The sequence below is a fragment of the Anguilla rostrata genome, chromosome 17, assembly GCF_018555375.3.
Source record: "Anguilla rostrata isolate EN2019 chromosome 17, ASM1855537v3, whole genome shotgun sequence".
Lineage (NCBI taxonomy): Eukaryota > Metazoa > Chordata > Actinopteri > Anguilliformes > Anguillidae > Anguilla > Anguilla rostrata.
In genome coordinates this window covers 5,080,847-5,098,380 of record NC_057949.1, presented here as the reverse complement: position 1 = coordinate 5,098,380, position 17,534 = coordinate 5,080,847, and the positions used below count along the sequence as shown (strand labels likewise).

The window sequence follows — 17,534 nt, the reverse complement described above, 5'->3', positions numbered from 1 at the left end:
GACTCTGACAGGGCTGCTTAGCGCAGTGAAAGTGAGACTCTGAAAGGGCTGCTTAGCACAGTGAAAGTGAGACTCTGACAGGGCTGCTTAGCACAGTGAAAGCGCTTGTGTAAGTGGTCCGGCGGCGGAGCTCTGGCCGTGCGAAATGGAATGTGGGAGAGGGCCGCGACCTCCCTCTCTCCCCCCCCCCTTCCCCCCCCGCCCCAAACCTCCAGTGCAGATTCCGCGGTCATCTGTTCCCTATTCTGCCTCCCCATCGCCCCCCGCCCCCTCCTTTACCAGATGCAGATGTGGGCTGTTTATCGAAGGCAGGCAACAGGAAATTCCCAGAATCTTTAGGGGCCCCAAGACCGCTGGAGCGACTCCTCCCCCCCCCCCCCCCCCCCCCCCCCCCCACCATCACCCTGTCTTACTCCACTAAGACTTCTGTCCTGTGTACAACATTACTGCACTAACACATGAGTCCTGTCTGTCTGTACTTAACATTACTCCATTAACCCATAAGACTCCAGTCCTTCTGTACTTAACATTACAGCACTAACACATATGAGTCCTATCTGTCTGTACTTAACATTACAGCACTAACACATATGAGTCCTGTCTTTCTGTACTTAACATTACTGCACTAACACACGAGTCCTGTCTGTCTGTACTTAACATTACTCCATTAACCCATAAGACTCCAGTCCTTCTGTACTTAACATTACTGCACTAGCACATGAGTTCGGTCTTTCTGTACTTAGCATTACTCCATTAACCCATAAGACTCCAGTCCTTCTGTACTTAACACATATGAGTCCTGTCTTTCTGTACTTAACATTACTGCACTAACACATATGTCCTGTCTTTCTGTACTTAACATTACTGCACTAACACATATGAGTCCTGTCTTTCTGTACTTAACATTACTGCACTAACACACATAAGTTCTGTCTTTCTGTACTTAACATTACTCCATTAACCCATACGACTCCAGTCCTTCTGTACTTAACATTACAGCACTAACACATATGAGTCCTGTCTTTCTGTACTTAACATTACTGCACTAACACACAAGTCCTGTCTGTCTGTACTTAACATTACTCCATTAACCCATAAGACTCCAGTCCTTCTGTACTTAACACATATGAGTCCTGTCTTTCTGTACTTAACATTACTGCACTAACACACGAGTCCTGTCTTTCTGTACTTAGCATTACTCCATTAACCCATAAGACTCCAGTCCTTCTGTACTTAACACATATGAGTCCTGTCTTTCTGTACTTAACATTACTGCGCTAACACATATGAGTCCTGTCTTTCTGTACTTAACATTACTGCACTAACACACATAAGTTCTGTCTTTCTGTACTTAACATTACTCCATTAACCCATACGACTCCAGTCCTTCTGTACTTAACATTACAGCACTAACACATATGAGTCCTGTCTTTCTGTACTTAACATTACTGCACTAACACATATGAGTCCTGTCTTTCTGTACTTAACATTACTCCATTAACCCATACGACTCCAGTCCTTCTGTACTTAACATTACTGCACTAACACATATGAGTCCTGTCTTTCTGTACTTAACATTACTCCATTAACCCATACGACTCCAGTCCTTCTGTACTTAACATTACTGCACTAACACATATGAGTCCTGTCTTTCTGTACTTAACATTACTGCACTAGCACATGAGTCCTGTCTTTCTATACTTAACATTACTGCAGTAACACATATGAGTCCTGTCTGTCTGTACTTAAAATTACTGCACTAGCACATATGAGTCCTGTCCGTCTGTATCCCTGTACTGGAGGGTCTCTCTCTCTCTCTTTCTCTCTCTCTCTCACACACACACACACACACACACACACACACACAAAGGCTGAAGGACGAGCCCCTGAGATGGGGGAGGGAGAGTTTTAAATCTGTCACACCCTTCCCCCACCACCCTCAGCCAGTCCTCTTCCACGCAGGAAACACATCCTGTTTCTGGTTGGCTGCAGGGGTAGAATGTTTGTCATGGTGAGAGAACACGCCTCCCCACGCTGAAAAAATACTCCCTGGCACACAGGCGTGCACACACACACACACACACACACACACACACACAGGGTGTGCTGGAGATCAGAGAGCGATCCCCACATTCACGCCTCCACTCGCTGCAGCAGAGAGCCGAAAAACACGCTCGCGCCCGCAGAATCAGAGACACCCACAGCGCCCAGGCAAGAGAACAGAGCAGCAGAGAGAGGGAGGACAGAGACCGAAAAAGGAGAGAGAGAGAGAGAGAGAGAGAGAGAGAGAGACGAAAGGACAGAGAGAAAGCGAGAGAGGGTGGAGGAGAGAGACAGAAAAGGAGAGGGAGAGGCAGGAGGAGAGAGACAGAAAAGGAGAGCGAGAAAGGGAGAGAGACAGAAAAGGAGAGAGGGAGAGAGAAAGGGAGAGAGGAGGAGAGAGACAGAAAAGGAGAGAGGTAGAGAGAAAAAGGGAGAGTGGGAGAGAGAGAGAGAAAGGGAAAGAGGGAGAGAAAGAGAAAAAGGAGAGAGGGAGAAAGGGAGAGAGGGAGAGAGAGAGAAAGGGAAAGAGAGAGAGAGAGAGAGAATAAGGAGAGAGGGAGAGGGAGGAGGAGGGCTGGAAGCCTGAGCGGCAGTGTCAGCAGCAGGACCCTGGAGGGAGCGTTTGGAATGGACCTGGCTGCTCGCTGGAGGAACCCGCTGTCACCCGCCGTGCCCAAATCAGAGGAGGAAGGGTAGAGGGTGCGCGCCGTCCCTCCGACCGACGCCGCCAGGAGCAAGGGAACCTATCCCCGTCCCGGATGAGGATGAATGGTGATGTCCTCTAGCTGAGCTCCAAAGTGCGCGCGTTTGGCTTGGGTCGGTGACTGTCCGGGGGGGTTCGGGGGAGTTCAGGGGGGTTCGGGGTGGGGGGGTTCCGCATGTCCGCGCGGAGGCTGGTGGCGGCGGCGGCGGCGGTGGCCCTGCTGTCCCTCATCCTGAACAACGTGGCGGCGTTCACGCCCAGCTGGGTGGTGCAGGCACTGGAGGACGGACGCAAGCGCGCCGTGGGGCTCTGGAGGACCTGCCCTGCGGGGGAGCGCGCACGGGACGGGGCGGGCGTGGCCCTCCGCCGCCCGGGACTGAGCTGCGAGGCGCTGGGGTGGGGCTCGGACCCCGCGGGCTACCAGGAGTCCCGCAGCACCGTGAGGCGTGAGTACGAGGGGGCAGGGGCGGGGGGGGGGGGTCTGCTCCTCCAATAGAAATGCATGAGTGAAGCTCAGAACTGCATTTACAGCATGTTTCAGACACTCAGATCCTTTTACAAAAACACTGCAGGACAAAATACAAATAAAGACATGATATAATGTAACCATGACGATTAAAGTAAGATAAAATATACGGTGCAAAACAGTGACATGAAATTAAATTCAAAGCAAGCGTGAAATAACGTGCCTTTAAAAGACAAGGCATGCCAGTGTTTGGGCATCTCTAACAGCTGCAGGTCTGATATTACACCACTATTCCTCAGAAGCTACAGTATATCACGTTCGATTTTGTTGGTGAATCCAGCCGATGCTCTCAGTTTGACCGTGGCTGCTATTTGAAACTGCTGTTTTTCCAGGGGGGGCGGAGGGAGGGATTTTGGCCACGTTTCAGTGGGAGTTCACAGCACATGGCAGCACCCACAGCGCTGCAGAAGGGCACCAGGTGTCTACTCACTCTCGCTGCTGCAGCTGCTGCAGCTGGTGACTCACTCAGAGCTGCACACTGACACTGCAGCTGCTGCAGCTGGTGACTCACTCTGAGGTGAGCTGCACTGCCCGCAGCGGTGCTCACCTGGCTGAGCTGATGACTCACTGGCAGAGCTGAGCTGCACACTGACACTGCAGCTGCTGCAGCTGGTGACTCACTCTGAGCTGAGCTGCACACTGACGCTGCAGCTGCTGCAGCTGGTGACTCACTCTGAGCTGAGCTGCACACTGACACTGCAGCTGGTGACTCACTCGAGGGCGCACGACGCTGCAGCTGCTCAGCTGTGCTCACCGCCGACTCTCGCGCATCAGTCAGCCAGGCGCTGTGTAGCAGCGTTTGTCCTCCTGCGTCAGCATGGCGATGCTGCAACAATGGGACAGATGTTTCTAACCGGTGAATAAAGGAGAACAGTGTCAAAAACAAAGGAACACTAAGCACATTCCAGCAGGCTGCTCATGTGGAAAAGCAGGGTGTCAAAGGTCTATGCGGTGAAGATATCTGAATAGCATTGACTGCTAAAATACTGTGAATTCATCAATTACTCGCACCACAGAAATGATGTGTGAACTCGATAAAAGACACTCTAAGGGTTTGTGTTGGCCCCTGTATAACCCCCTCATGATTCCAACAACTCCAACCCAGACTGTACAGCGTTAGACGTCCGCAAGCTTTTCACCACAGGACAGGATGTTCATCTTAGCGCAGTAGCCGATTCTTACACAACACCTGCCGTTAATCTTCAGCCTTTCGTTTTGCGAAATAAAATGAGTGATGAGGTCATCCCGCACCATTCTCAGGCTCGGCCCTGGGGATGGCTGTGTAAGCTGCTTTTTGTTGCAAGCTGGAGTCTCTTGCTCAGTTAAGGTTGCGGCGCACGTGTGTTTAAGTGCTTTCCTTAGTTCTACTACGTAGTAACACGATGCAGATTCGGCTCATTGACATTTTCTTTGTGTTTCAATTCTTCATTATCTACTGAATGGATAGTTTTAGTGACATTTCTGAATTTGAATTCATTTGACTCACCTCAATAGACTTTAATTTGACCGGTCAGATTTTTTGACCACTTTTTATGTAATCGTTTGCAATAATAGCACAATTTGCACAATGTGAGCATGGGATTTTTATTCTTCATGCCATGCATTGCTTTTTATGGCATAATGTGGATTGAGAAGGTAAATAATCTCTCTGAACATTAAAAGCACAAAATTAAGAAAGAATAACAGCTTGTTAAAATTTTGGGATTGCAAATGTGATTGGAATGAAAACCAGCATACACAGGTGTCCCCCAGGACCGAGTTTGAGAACCACTGATGTAGAAAACATGCGGTCGCAGCAAACAAATGTGCAACAGGCCTAATACTGCATGCAATGCAATACAACCATGGCTGTGGAGGAAGAAGGGCAAGCCATTGGTACAGGGGCACTGTCTCAAAATGGAGACTTGGAAAGTCTGTCATCCCTTCCATGAGTGACCAAAATAAATTAAATTTAAAGACAGAAAAGCTGAAAGGTTTTATGAATGATAAGGTTTTATGAAGTATATTATACACACTAGGTGTGCAACAGACTGTAAAACTAGCTGCGCATACTTCTGCATATATAATGGGTCTTTCGGTTTTGGATGTTCTCCAGACATATTTGTCAGTACAGTTACCCTGTTGTTAAAGCTGCATTATATGCTTAATAGAACATTATCTTAAAGCAGGGCTACTTACCCCTGGTCCTGGGAGAGCACTGCTCAGCAGATCTTCTGCATTTCTTTAAACCATGAACAGCCTTGGAGGGAGATAGGCCAAACTGGCTTCAGCTGAGCAATGTTCAGCGGAATCTGGGGACCTGATTATAAAAATGTTCTTTGAATTAAACTTAAATGTGATCTTAAGATAATTTCTTAAGTTGTGCTTGTGACTGATTAATAACTGAGACTGATTAAAAATTCGCTTATGTTGGTTTAAAGTGGTGTATCGTAGTCTTATGCACTCGTGAGACATAAATCTTGAATGAACTTCAATTGTGAACTCCAATAATCTGAGTCCAGCCATGATTGAATTGCAGCTTTCCCATGCAGCATATTATGCTACAGTATAAGACATCTTATCATGTCTTAAATAATGACACACTTGGGACTGCTAATGATTCTTGCTCTCTTCGTGCCTAAAATTGATAATCAATGAAATGTTATTTTCAAAGCGCACACGTAACCTACTCCAGGGGTTCACACCAAGCCTTCAAATGTGCAGTACCTCCACACAACTTAGGTCTGAAAACTTTAAGAAGAAATACGATCATATCCACGTCAAAGTGGGATTTTATGAATAACTACTTAGTCACGGTTACAACACGTGAGCACAACAGCTGTGGGGTTCTCATTTCATGGAGATTCAGAGCTCTAGCGGACACTGTGGATTTAACTGTAACAGAAAACAACTGGCCACATTTACACCTTTAAATTTCACCGGCCATTTTGGTGAACATAGGCTCTCTTTTAGCTTGTTTTCCTCAGAGGGATAGAGATGAACACTGCAGGCCAAATTTTGTTTGCCAAAACGCCCAGTGAAATTTAAAGGTGCAAACGTTACACCTTTTGCATTGCGGTTGGCATTCAATAAGGGGAAACGCCACTCAACCGTTGCCCTTCTGATTGGATATTAGCCTAGGTCATGTTAGGTGAGATAGCTAGCTGTACACTAGATGTAACATTCTATGTCTCAAACTTGGGAAGAATTCCTGCTAAATCACAGGTTCTCAAATGTATATTTTGTAGACCCCCTAAAATTTTCTAAAAAGTGAGTTTTTTTTGGGGGTTTTTTTTTTTTAGAGAATAATCATAGCTCATTCCTGGGTCAGTCATTCCTTGTCCCCTTCTTCCACCTTTGTCTCTGTCTCTCAGACCCTTCGTCCTCTGACCAACACTGAGCCGACTTTAAAGTCGCTATTTAAAGCACAATTTCAGATATTTTTTTAATCTTTTTTTTTTTGTCATTCCATAACGATAATGGTGTAATCAATCAATCACACAAATTACTAAAAGTCTAATGAGGGCTACTGGTGACAGCTGCTGTAAAGAGGAACTCCACCCAAAATCTAGATAATTTGGGATGTTCTGTTTCAGAATAGGTACTGTATGAGTCTAATTTGTATTTCATTTGTTATATTTTTCATTTGTTACATCTTTGTCTGTGAAAGACCATCTTGGAATGATGATGTCACTGGGTAAGATCTAACCCAGGCAGTTTTGTGTGCAAGGAAGGATATTTTAAATACTTACAGAAGTTTCTGGCAACCTGCCAGCTAGTATAGAGTCATCAATGGGTTTGTGGTTAAAGCAAGAAAGTACACTTCAGGTAACTCCAAAGCAGCCTGTACTGTGATGTTCATTTTCTTTTTCATTTCCACATATGAATAGATTCTTTTTATAGAGTTTATCCACAACATAAAACATAAAAAATATATATTTTTTTTTATTTTGTGCAGGTCCTTCTTCCCTTCTCAGTTCAAAAGAGGCACAAGGTCATGGAAGTGTTATCATATGCCTAACAATAGCCAAGCTACTCACTGTTTACAATTGAAACTGTCGGTATGGCCCGACTTCAAAACAGAAGAGTTTCATCTTATTTACTCAGCACCGATTTCACAGATGATGCGTTGCAAGAAATGGAGGCAATGAAAGAGGGAACAGGAACTGACATGCTGATATCCTGTTTGGGGACAACCAGCCACATTTTCAATAGAGCTGGATTGTCTGAAGGCAGTTGGTGAAAGTACTGTTGATACAGGAAGTCATGCCACTTTTTTCACTGAGCACAATGGCCTCAGCCTGGCTACAGCAGAGAAATGTGTCTGAGAAAGCATATACTAAAACAAATAACAACAAAATAAATAAAATAAAATATTATTATAATTATAATTATAATTATAATTATAATTATTATTATAATTATTATTATTATTATTATTATTATTATTATTATTATACCTGGGGTCCAACAACCCACAGCCAATCTTATGACACTGAACAGGCTGTGGCCACTTGTGGTTAGACCAAAACTGGGGACAGAGGAAAATGGGTAATAGCCAATTTGTCATGATCAATTTAAAAAATGGCGGCAATCCAAGATGGCACCAACAAATAAGGAACCCATATATAATCCAGATGAGGAAATTGATTATGACAGCAAGTTTTAAATGTCTTAAAGTTTTACATTTTTAAAAAAAGAAATTATATTGTGCTCCATTGTATCACCATGTGATTCAATTGTGCCAATTGGGTTTTTCAAATCCAATATGGCAGACTTTAATGGTCCTTGATGCAAAATTGTCAGTTATGAGTCAGGGAATCAGAAAAAAAAATAGTTTTGATGAAAGACCAAATGGTTCAAATGTTATAGCCCAAAAAAGGTAAAATATTTCACTTTCTTCCAATAGTACCACCATCCGATCAATCTGGAATATTTCTTACCTGTGTAGTGGGTGAGAATGGGAACCAACCCACCTAATTTAACTGCTCCACGATGTACAGTTTTTGCTGTGCAAACACTTTCAGGGCAGAAAAATAATGAAAAATAAAAATAAAAACCAGAACAATCCCAATAGGGTTCCAGCACCTGTGGTAGTTGGACCCATAATAAAAATAATATTAATTCTACTACTACTACTACTACTACTAATAATAATAATAATAATAATAATAGTAATAAAACATTTATTTGTAGAGCCATTATATCTTGGTGCATTATTGTTTGGGGTGGATAAGTATTGAATATTTAAGTTTGGCTGGATTTTAATTACCCCCTTCTTTGCCCCCCAGTGCAGTTCGACATGATGCGGGCCTGTAACCTGATGGCGACGGTAGCCCTGACGACGGGGCAGCTGATCTTCCTGCTGGGGCTGCTGGAGCTGCCCTTCGTGGCCCAGGACTCGCAGTGGTGGGAGGAGGCCATCGCCGCCCTCTTTCAGCTGGCCAGTGAGTGACTGTCTGTGAGCAACTATCGCCCTGTCTGTGAACGACTATCGCCCTGTCTGTGAGCGACTATCACCCTGTCTGTGAGCGACTATCTCCCTGTCTGTGAATGACTATCGCCCTGTCTGTGAGCGACTATCGCCCTGTCTGTGAACGACTATCACCCTGTCTGCGAGCGACTATCGCCCTGTCTGTGAACGACTATCGCCCTGTGTGAGCGACTATTGCCCTGTCTGCGAGCGACTATCACCCTGTCTGTGAACGACTATCACCCTGTCTGTGAGCGACTATCACACTGTCTATGGGTGACTATCTGAGGATACCTTTTAAAATGTGTTTGCCTTATGTTTTTACATTGGAAAAGAAATAACCAAGCAGGTTTAAGGCGTAAACCTCACACGCAGAGGGTCACTGGTACAGCTCAGAACAGCCACATCTCCACCAATACCCATTCCCACAGGCAGCAGCCTGCCACTGGTCTTACTAAAGCATTGCTCAGTTCCTGTAGTAAAAACAGCTAGCGTGCCACAGCGCTACAGGAAGTGACCTGGAAACCAGGGGGCTACACAGTTCAGCCACTCAGCAGGACTGTTGTGATTCTAACCTTCAGCCCGGTACTTACTCTAGCTGCTTCACTCCAATAGCCATCTGTTCAGAGAGCTAAAAGGAACACGGGGAGAAACTATACAAAAACAAGATAATGGCTAGATAATTGCCTCTGCTAAAAATACATTATACAGTCCTAGCACTGTAAATACAAATATAAACCTGAGATCTGTTTTACTGGAACCCTTTTGGAGTTGATAACAGCTGCATTACTACAGCATGATGAATGGATTTCTGAAGGGTTCCTCCTGCAGCAAAAACTATAGATGAACCCCGATCATCGACTGGAACATTTCAAGTCAGGATTCATTTTTTACTTTTTATCGTTTACTGCTGCACACAACTCCATAAATTGAACTATCCCTTGAAGCACTAGTATTTAAAAAACCACAGAAAACTTTACAATGCAAACATTAAATGTTCAAATGTACATTGCCCAGTGAGAGAGCAGTATTCTACATTTAAAAACGGAATTATTTCAGTGTATTCAGCTATAAAGGTGTAATCCTGGGGAAGCTGGTTCAGGTTTGTGGTTTTCAGCTGAATTATCAGTGCTCTCCGTGTATGTCTTGCTGTGTGCTGGTAGCTACTCCTCTAATAGAACTGACACTTGCAGAGCCTGCAGAAGCCAGTATCTAAAATTGTGTCTCTCATAAAGCCTTTTTGATTTTCTAGTTCTCTTACACACAGTTCCTTTACACTTAAAAAAAAATGTCAGTGATACGAAATGCGGTTTGTAGCCGAGTTTTACCGCTCAGCTCAATAGCAATTGAAACGCAGAGCCCCAGCCTCGATGCAGAGCACGCAGTGGGGCTTGCAGTGCACACATTCCCGCATGCAGTGCACACACAGCATGGCTGCATGTTTCAGTGCATCTCACTTGTTGAGTCTCCACACACAGGCCTCATGGGAGATTTTGTTGGCAAGAAGACATGCGAGCGATATCAACAGAACAATGGAATCATCTTGATCTCTATTGAAAATGCACATAAAAAGAAAAGTTATGTAACAGTTTGGAAGTGGAATGAGCGAACCTCCTGAGGTCAGGGCTGGGCTTTCTTAGACAGTCCTGAAAGCGAAGGACTTCCAGACCAGAAATAACCCCACAGGGAAGGAAAATGAATGGCTATGCGCATGGCCTCCATCCCCTGTTCCAGTGTGACGTTTGACTTGGGGCCTGTGGGGCTGTGGTGTGGGGGCAGCCTAATTTTAGCCCCCCCCCCCAAGAGCAGATCCAAGCTGAGCCGACTGTCCGGCGCCAGGATATCCCTGCTCAGGACAAGGAAATGCCTGTGGCTACCTGTTATGCAAACTGAGCGTGAGACTGGAGCGTGGGGGAGAACGCTGGGTTATGCAATCTGAGCGTGAGACAGGAGCATTGGGAAGAACGCTGGGTTATGCGAACTGGGCGTGAGACAGGAGCATGGGGGAGAGCGCTGGGTTATGCAATCTGAGCGTGAGACAGGAGCACTGGGAAGAACGCTGGGTTATGCAATCTGAGCGTGAGACAGGAGCGTGGGGGAGAATGCTGGGTTATGCAATCTGAGCGTGAGACAGGAGCGTGGGGAAGAACGCTGGGTTATGCAATCTGAGCGTGAGACAGGAGCGTGGGGGAGAACGCTGGGTTATGCAATCTGAGCGTGAGAGAGGAGCGTGGGGGAGAACGCTGGGTTGTTCAAACTGGGCGTGAGACAGGAGCATGGGGGAGGGCGCTGGGTTATTCAAACTGAGTATGAGACAGGAGCATGGGGGAGAACACTAGGTTATTCAATCTGAGCGTGAGACAGGAGCATGGGGGAAAATGCTGGGTTATGTAAACTGAGTGTGAGACAGGAGCATGGGGGAAAATGCTGGGTTATGTAAACTGAGCGTGAGACAGGAGCGTGGGGGAGAGCGCTGGGTTATGCAATCTGAGCGTGAGACAGGAGCACTGGGAAGAACACTGGGTTATGCAAACTGGGCGTGAGACAGGAGCGTGGGGGAGAGCGCTGGGTTATGCAATCTGAGCGTGAGACAGGAGCGTGGGGGAGAATGCTGGGTTATTCAAACTGGGCGTGAGACAGGAGCATTGGGAAGAACGCTGGGTTATGCAAACTGGGTATGAGACAGGAGCATGGGGGAGAGCGCTGGGTTATGCAATCTGAGCGTGAGGCAGGAGCGTGGGGGAGAATGCTGGGTTATGCAAACTGGGTGTGAGACAGGAGCATTGGGAAGAACGCTGGGTTATGCAATCTGAGCGTGAGACAGGAGCATGGGGGAGAGCGCTGGGTTATGCAATCTGAGCGTGAGACAGGAGCGTGGGGGAGAATGCTGGGTTATGCAAACTGGGTGTGAGACAGGAGCATTGGGAAGAACGCTGGATTATGTAAATTTAGCGTGAGACAGGACCGTGGGGGAGAGCGCTGGGTTATGCTATCGGAGTGCAGCACAGGAGCATGGGGGTACATTTCAGGGGAGGGGGAAAGTCTGATACAAATAAACGTACTGTAGCTCACAGATGAAGATCACTGGAACAGCTGTGGTCTACATAAACAGGCTCATCTTTCATGTTTCTCTTTAAAAGCATCTGAGAACAATAAACAGCGTTTCAGCACTTCAGGCAGAATGAGCTGTTATTACAAATCCACACCCATGCAGGGCAGTTAAGATCCTACACAGAGACTGAGATCAATTAAGGGCCTGAAAATCATAAACACCATGAATATCAACACAATGGACACATATATATACCAGACCCAGCCTAGAGAATGAATGGGGTGGTGTATGCAGGTTGAGCAAACAGTTTGTATGAAAAACTCTTACCAGTTTCAGTCATATTTCTCTCCACCTTGTTTAATATTCAGGTTACCTGCATCCAGGGCAATGGAGCGCATATATGTTGCTGGGGTTTCTTAGTACATTATATTTTTCAGTCTGAATCTATCATGAGAGGGAAGTGCGCTGCCATCGTAATGGTTTGCTGTAAATCCAGAGCGAGGAAGAAAGGATAGGAAAGGAGAAAGTGCAATCAGGACACTGGCTGCAACTGAGCCTTCATCTGTGGGATAGTCTCACACTGTGTGCTTATCAAGGGCATAGTTTAAATTCCAGAAGTGACCGAGACATTTAAGGTAGAAGGTTTAGAGGTCCTGCTTACTACATGCAATTTCCTGCATTTTTACAATATTCTGCATAACTTCATCTCTAATATTTGATCTTGTAAGGGTCCAAGTAGTTTTACTCCTGGAACCCAGTTCTGGCACGATTATGGTGAATATACCAGGGTGATTATGGTGAATATACTAGGGTGATTATGGTGAACATACCAGGGTGACTATGGTGAATATACCAGGGTGCTACCTTCATCAGATAGGCTTTCTGCTCCATTGTATATTTAAGGGATCAATTTCTTGAGCTTGAGTATGGAGTTAAGCTTGGACTAGGATGGTACCCACAGTGCACAGAGGGTCTGGAAGCGCCTGAAAAAAGGCATTTACAGTGTTGGAGAATAATGTCCTACTAAAGAAGTACTTAGGATCTGGTGTCAGACAGAACTGTAATAATTTGACAGTAATAATGGTCTGACAAGACAGGATTGTGGGACATGGCTGCTATTCATTGAATACATTCATCAGATGTTAAGCCATGTTTCAGTCAAACATAGGACATCCACTTGGTGATCAGCTAGTAGTTAATTTTATTAGTATTAGTTTGTACAAGAATTTCCTTTGGTGTCAGTGATCCTGCGTTAATTAAGCCAATCTTTAACTCTGTTTGGTTGAATACATTACTTGTAAAGGGTCACATTTATTGAGATTGTCAGAACAAATTCCACAAATGAGTTTCTTTAAAAAGCTTAGAAGGTCAGGGTAGAGATACTGTCAATAGGATAAAACCAGGGCAGCCTGTGTATGACAGACAGTCTGCTGCCTGGCCTTGGCTTCGGTTAGTCAGGGATTTGAATTCATAAGACTATAGGGCAAATGACTAGAGATAAGAGGTGGAGACCAGGCCTCTCCTCTGCGGAGGTGAGTGACCTGTGTGTGGCGCTATAGAGCAGGCCAGTTGGGTTCACAGATGGAGAGGAATCTCCCTCCACCCAACGCCCATCCTGAGTGGGGCATAGAGGAAGGAAGAAAATGAAGAAAAAGACAAAAGGAAGCCAGGGAGATTCCGTTGCACCAAAAAAAAAAAAAAAGGTTCACTCAGCTTGCCGCCCCCCTGACCCCACCCAGGAGTTTCGGAAGAGTTTTATTACTTTTGTCAGAAGCGGAGGCAGCTAGGCTAAACACAGACAGTCTTTAAAAACCCATTCACTACTGTTAACCAACTCATTCATGCTCTGGTTCACTCACACCCTCTTTAGAAAAGCGCACTGCAGCTCGAGAGTGACCCATTCCGTTTTATATCACTGTTTTCATGCCCTTAAGGGAGTTTTGCCAAAAACAGGAAAACATGTCACTCTGAAATCCAGTTTGACTAGCTTCATTCACTCTGTGTTATGGAACGAAGGCTTTATTTTTCAAGCGCAATCAGGCACGTTTGCAGATTTCAACTGCAACCGCTCCGTTCAAAAGATGACATAACCGATGGCGGCTATAACCAAACGGCGCGATGATGTCGCAGGCATTCTTCGCCGTCAGAAGCCAGCGGAAGGCCGCCCGTGACAACCCCCTCAGAGGAGGATGTCCCTAATCGCGACGGAAGGGTCGGCCGGACGAGGCCCCGACCGAAGCGGCGCGGAGGGGCGGTCTGGGACAGACTCACGCTTCCTGAGGTCATGCGGGGTGATGCTTCCCCCCCCAGACGGGCCCGCTATCTGGGACCCGCGAGCCTCACCTCCCCTGGGAGAGGCTCGGCCGGGGGGGCCTGAGAAGGGAAACGACTTGGCCCAGATAAATGACTTTATTTTGGGGTCGTGGGAGGGGAGCCATGTTCCTGTTTCACGCTAGTCAGTCTAGTGACCGACACTTGTGTCCCTGACGATGTACTTACAACAAAGAGCTTTTGTATGCTTAATTAAATCAAATTACTGATGGCTACAGAATGTTATTAACACATGTGGTCAAGAAGATAACGATTTCAAATACATTTTTGCATATGAAAATGGCTCCAAGAAGCAACAAAAGATGAAAGGGCACAGATAGTTTGTTCTCTATGTGATATGGATGTGATAGAAATACTGGTTTTAGGAGTTCTTGCAGTTTGTAGGAATGGCGTAGTTGTGCAGGTGTTTGTATATGTGTTTATTTCGTCTGGATGTGAATGAATCCTTGCATATTTAAAAAATGAACTCCTGTCTTTACCATTGATAGCAGAGCTGTTTTCAGTAGCTGTTATAAGAAGCAACAAGGACTTTTTTTTTGGATGCCTTGAAGCCATTTCAAAATATTTATGGTTGTGGTGAAATTTCTTCCCAGAAGATTCCCCCAGTAAGATCTCCCTTTCTCTTGTGTTCCTGTAGGTTTCGTGCTTGTGATTGGATTGGTAACCTTCTATCGGATCGGACCGTTCACGCACCTGTCCTACTCCTGCTACCTGAACATTGCCGCCTGCTTGCTGGCGACGCTCGCAGCGGCGATACTCATCTGGAACATCCTGCACCAGCGGGAAGACTGCCTCGCCCCGCGCATCGTCTTCATCAGCCGATCGCTGACGTCTCCGTTCGGCCCGCGCCTCGACAACGACTACGTGGAATCGCCCTGCTGAGCACGAAGTCTCGAACCCTGCACCCATTCCAGCAACCCACCAGCACGACGAGTCTAGCAAGCCTCATTCGGAGTACCGTGAATTTCATTGTCGGGGTTTTGTTTAGTCCTTGTGTTATCGTTGGTGTTTTTGTACTGTAGCCCATTGCTGCACAATGCACTCATGGACACCAGCTGCAGTACTTCAGCGTGATGAGAAAATATGGGCAAAGTTTAAGGGTCAGGTAAGGTCAAATGATTGATTACTTCATGAGTGATTACTTCAAAATATTTATCAATTTATCTTTAAAATGCCACAAAACGAATATGCTGCTCATGCAATTTAGCACAGCACCACAAAACAAACATATAAACCAAAGGTTTTCCAAAGTTCTGGACATATGTTCTTTCCAGTATGAACTCATTGTAACTTATATTACAGACAGAGAACAAATATTTAAGATTTCTAGAATGAGTATTTATGTAAAAAAAGAAAAGAAAAAAGAAGCACATTTTTTTTTTTCATTTTGATTTAGTTTACAATATATTAATTTGAGGGCTATTTGGTACCAGACTATAACTTTAAAGGTAAACTGTGTTCATGTAAATTGGCCAAGAATTATTGAAAAATTGAAGTGGACAGGGAATGAAATGTCAACTCGTGGATGTATTCCCTTTTATAACATGCTCGCTTGTGGTACATGTATTAAGTATGCCAATTTTGTATGGTTATATTAATATCATATTGTTGTTCTATTACATTTTTTACTTGTGTGTTTCAGTTGAGAAGTATTTTTAACTGCTTAACAACTGGGCTGAGTGAAAATAATAAGTATGTAATAAATGTATGAACATCTTTGTATCACAATCACTAGTGTTGTTTCCTGTTTCTAAACTATAACCTTCAATTCCTTCGAGACACAACCCTTGACATGTGGTGGTCAGTGCAGTTAGTACAGATACATGGGAACTGGGCCTGACAATATATATTTATATATATACATATATTTTATATATAAATATAAAACTTAAAAAAGATGTATAAAAACATATATACTTTTTTTAATACAGAAATTTTTTTATTTAATGATTACATATTAAAAAGATATGTTTCTCATTCAATTCATTGTCATCTCAAATCTGGACTATGTGCCTGCCATACCATTAAATGCACACCATGCCTACATTTGATATTTCCTTGTGAGTCTGTACTCAGTAAAATGTCCAGTGTCCAAATGGTACCATATGCACTTTGTAAGAATTGATTTAACACTGAACATTTTACTGTGTGATATTTTAGATTTATGCAAATGTATGACCAGAAAAAACTTATTTCAGGAAATGCTGGTAGTCAAAGATGACCCAATTTGAACCCCCACCACCTCCATTTTAAGTGCAGTATATTTTAATTTGATTTTCAAAGGGTCATTCTGGTGTTAACATGTATGATCAAGGATAAGGGGACATTTAATGAATTTTATTGAGGCATTGAAATGTAAAAATGTTGTTTCTCTTTCTGACTTTGTTCATAGAAAATGTACAGCTTTGAAAATATGCAAAATGGCCTCCAAAAGCATAGCATTACCCGTAGCATAGCATTACCTGTAGCATAGCATTATCCATAGCATAGCATTACCTGTAGCATAGCATTACCCGTAGCATAGCATTACCTGTAGCATAGCATTACCCGTAGCACAGCATTACCTGTCGCATAGCATTATCCATAGCATAGCATTACCTGTAGCATAGCATTACCCGTAGCATAGCATTTTCCATAGCATAGCATTACCCGTAGCATAGCATTACCTGTAGCATAGCATTACCCGTAGCATAGCATTACCCGTAGCATAGCATTAACTTAAGGAAATGGTGTCATGTTAATCATATTGCTGTATTTGTATAGATATAGTGCTTATAATTAGGATAATTTCTAACAAGTAGCTAAAGAGCTTCTCTATAGAGAGAGACACTGAATGCATACATTTATCCCTGGTTTTATTCATGGATTTTCTGTTTATTGCTTTGGAACTTTCTGTGACCTTCTGACCTTCTGAACCTCTGTGACCTTCTGGATGTTGTCACAAACTGATAGCCAAAACGATCCGTCCCCAAAGTTAGTTTTGATGTTTTTTTTTTTTTTTACTGTGTGTACGTCTGAGGCTGGATGGAAAATGAATGTGTGTGTGAGAGAGCTCTCCCTGCACGTCAGTACACACTCAGGCGTCCGAGGGATGAAGCGATACCGCGGCCTGGCGCTGCACCTCATTGACCAACCATGTGTCCCGGGTGTGTTTCCATGGCAACAGGTCAGAACGGTTCTCGGCGTGGGTTTTTTCCTCCCATGATCTCCCACCGCTGAGGGGGGAAGGGCCTCGCAGGAATGTGCACTGCCTGTTTCCATTTAGCTGTTCTCAGAACAAACGGTAAAAATAGCTTTGAAACAAGGAACTTTTATAAAACTGTCACCAGAGCCGTTAGACCCTCTGTGATTTCCGGGACGTCGGATTTGCCATTTCTTTCCTTCTTTGTTGTGAAAGTAATTTCTTTTTCGGCGTGGCAGTGCGGCG

The 17,534-nt window shown here is 44.7% G+C and overlaps 1 protein-coding gene across 1 annotated transcript; it reads left to right on the top strand.

Moving 5' to 3' along the window:
- The first annotated feature begins 2,064 nt into the window (after positions 1-2,064).
- Positions 2,065-15,838, top strand: LOC135243401 (transmembrane protein 204-like). Its single transcript, XM_064315193.1, has 3 exons — positions 2,065-3,192; positions 8,543-8,698; positions 14,745-15,838. The coding sequence occupies exons 1-3, from the start codon at positions 2,922-2,924 to the stop codon at positions 14,987-14,989; spliced, it is 672 nt and encodes a 223-aa protein (XP_064171263.1). The 5' UTR covers positions 2,065-2,921; the 3' UTR covers positions 14,990-15,838.
- The last annotated feature ends 1,696 nt before the right edge of the window (positions 15,839-17,534 follow it).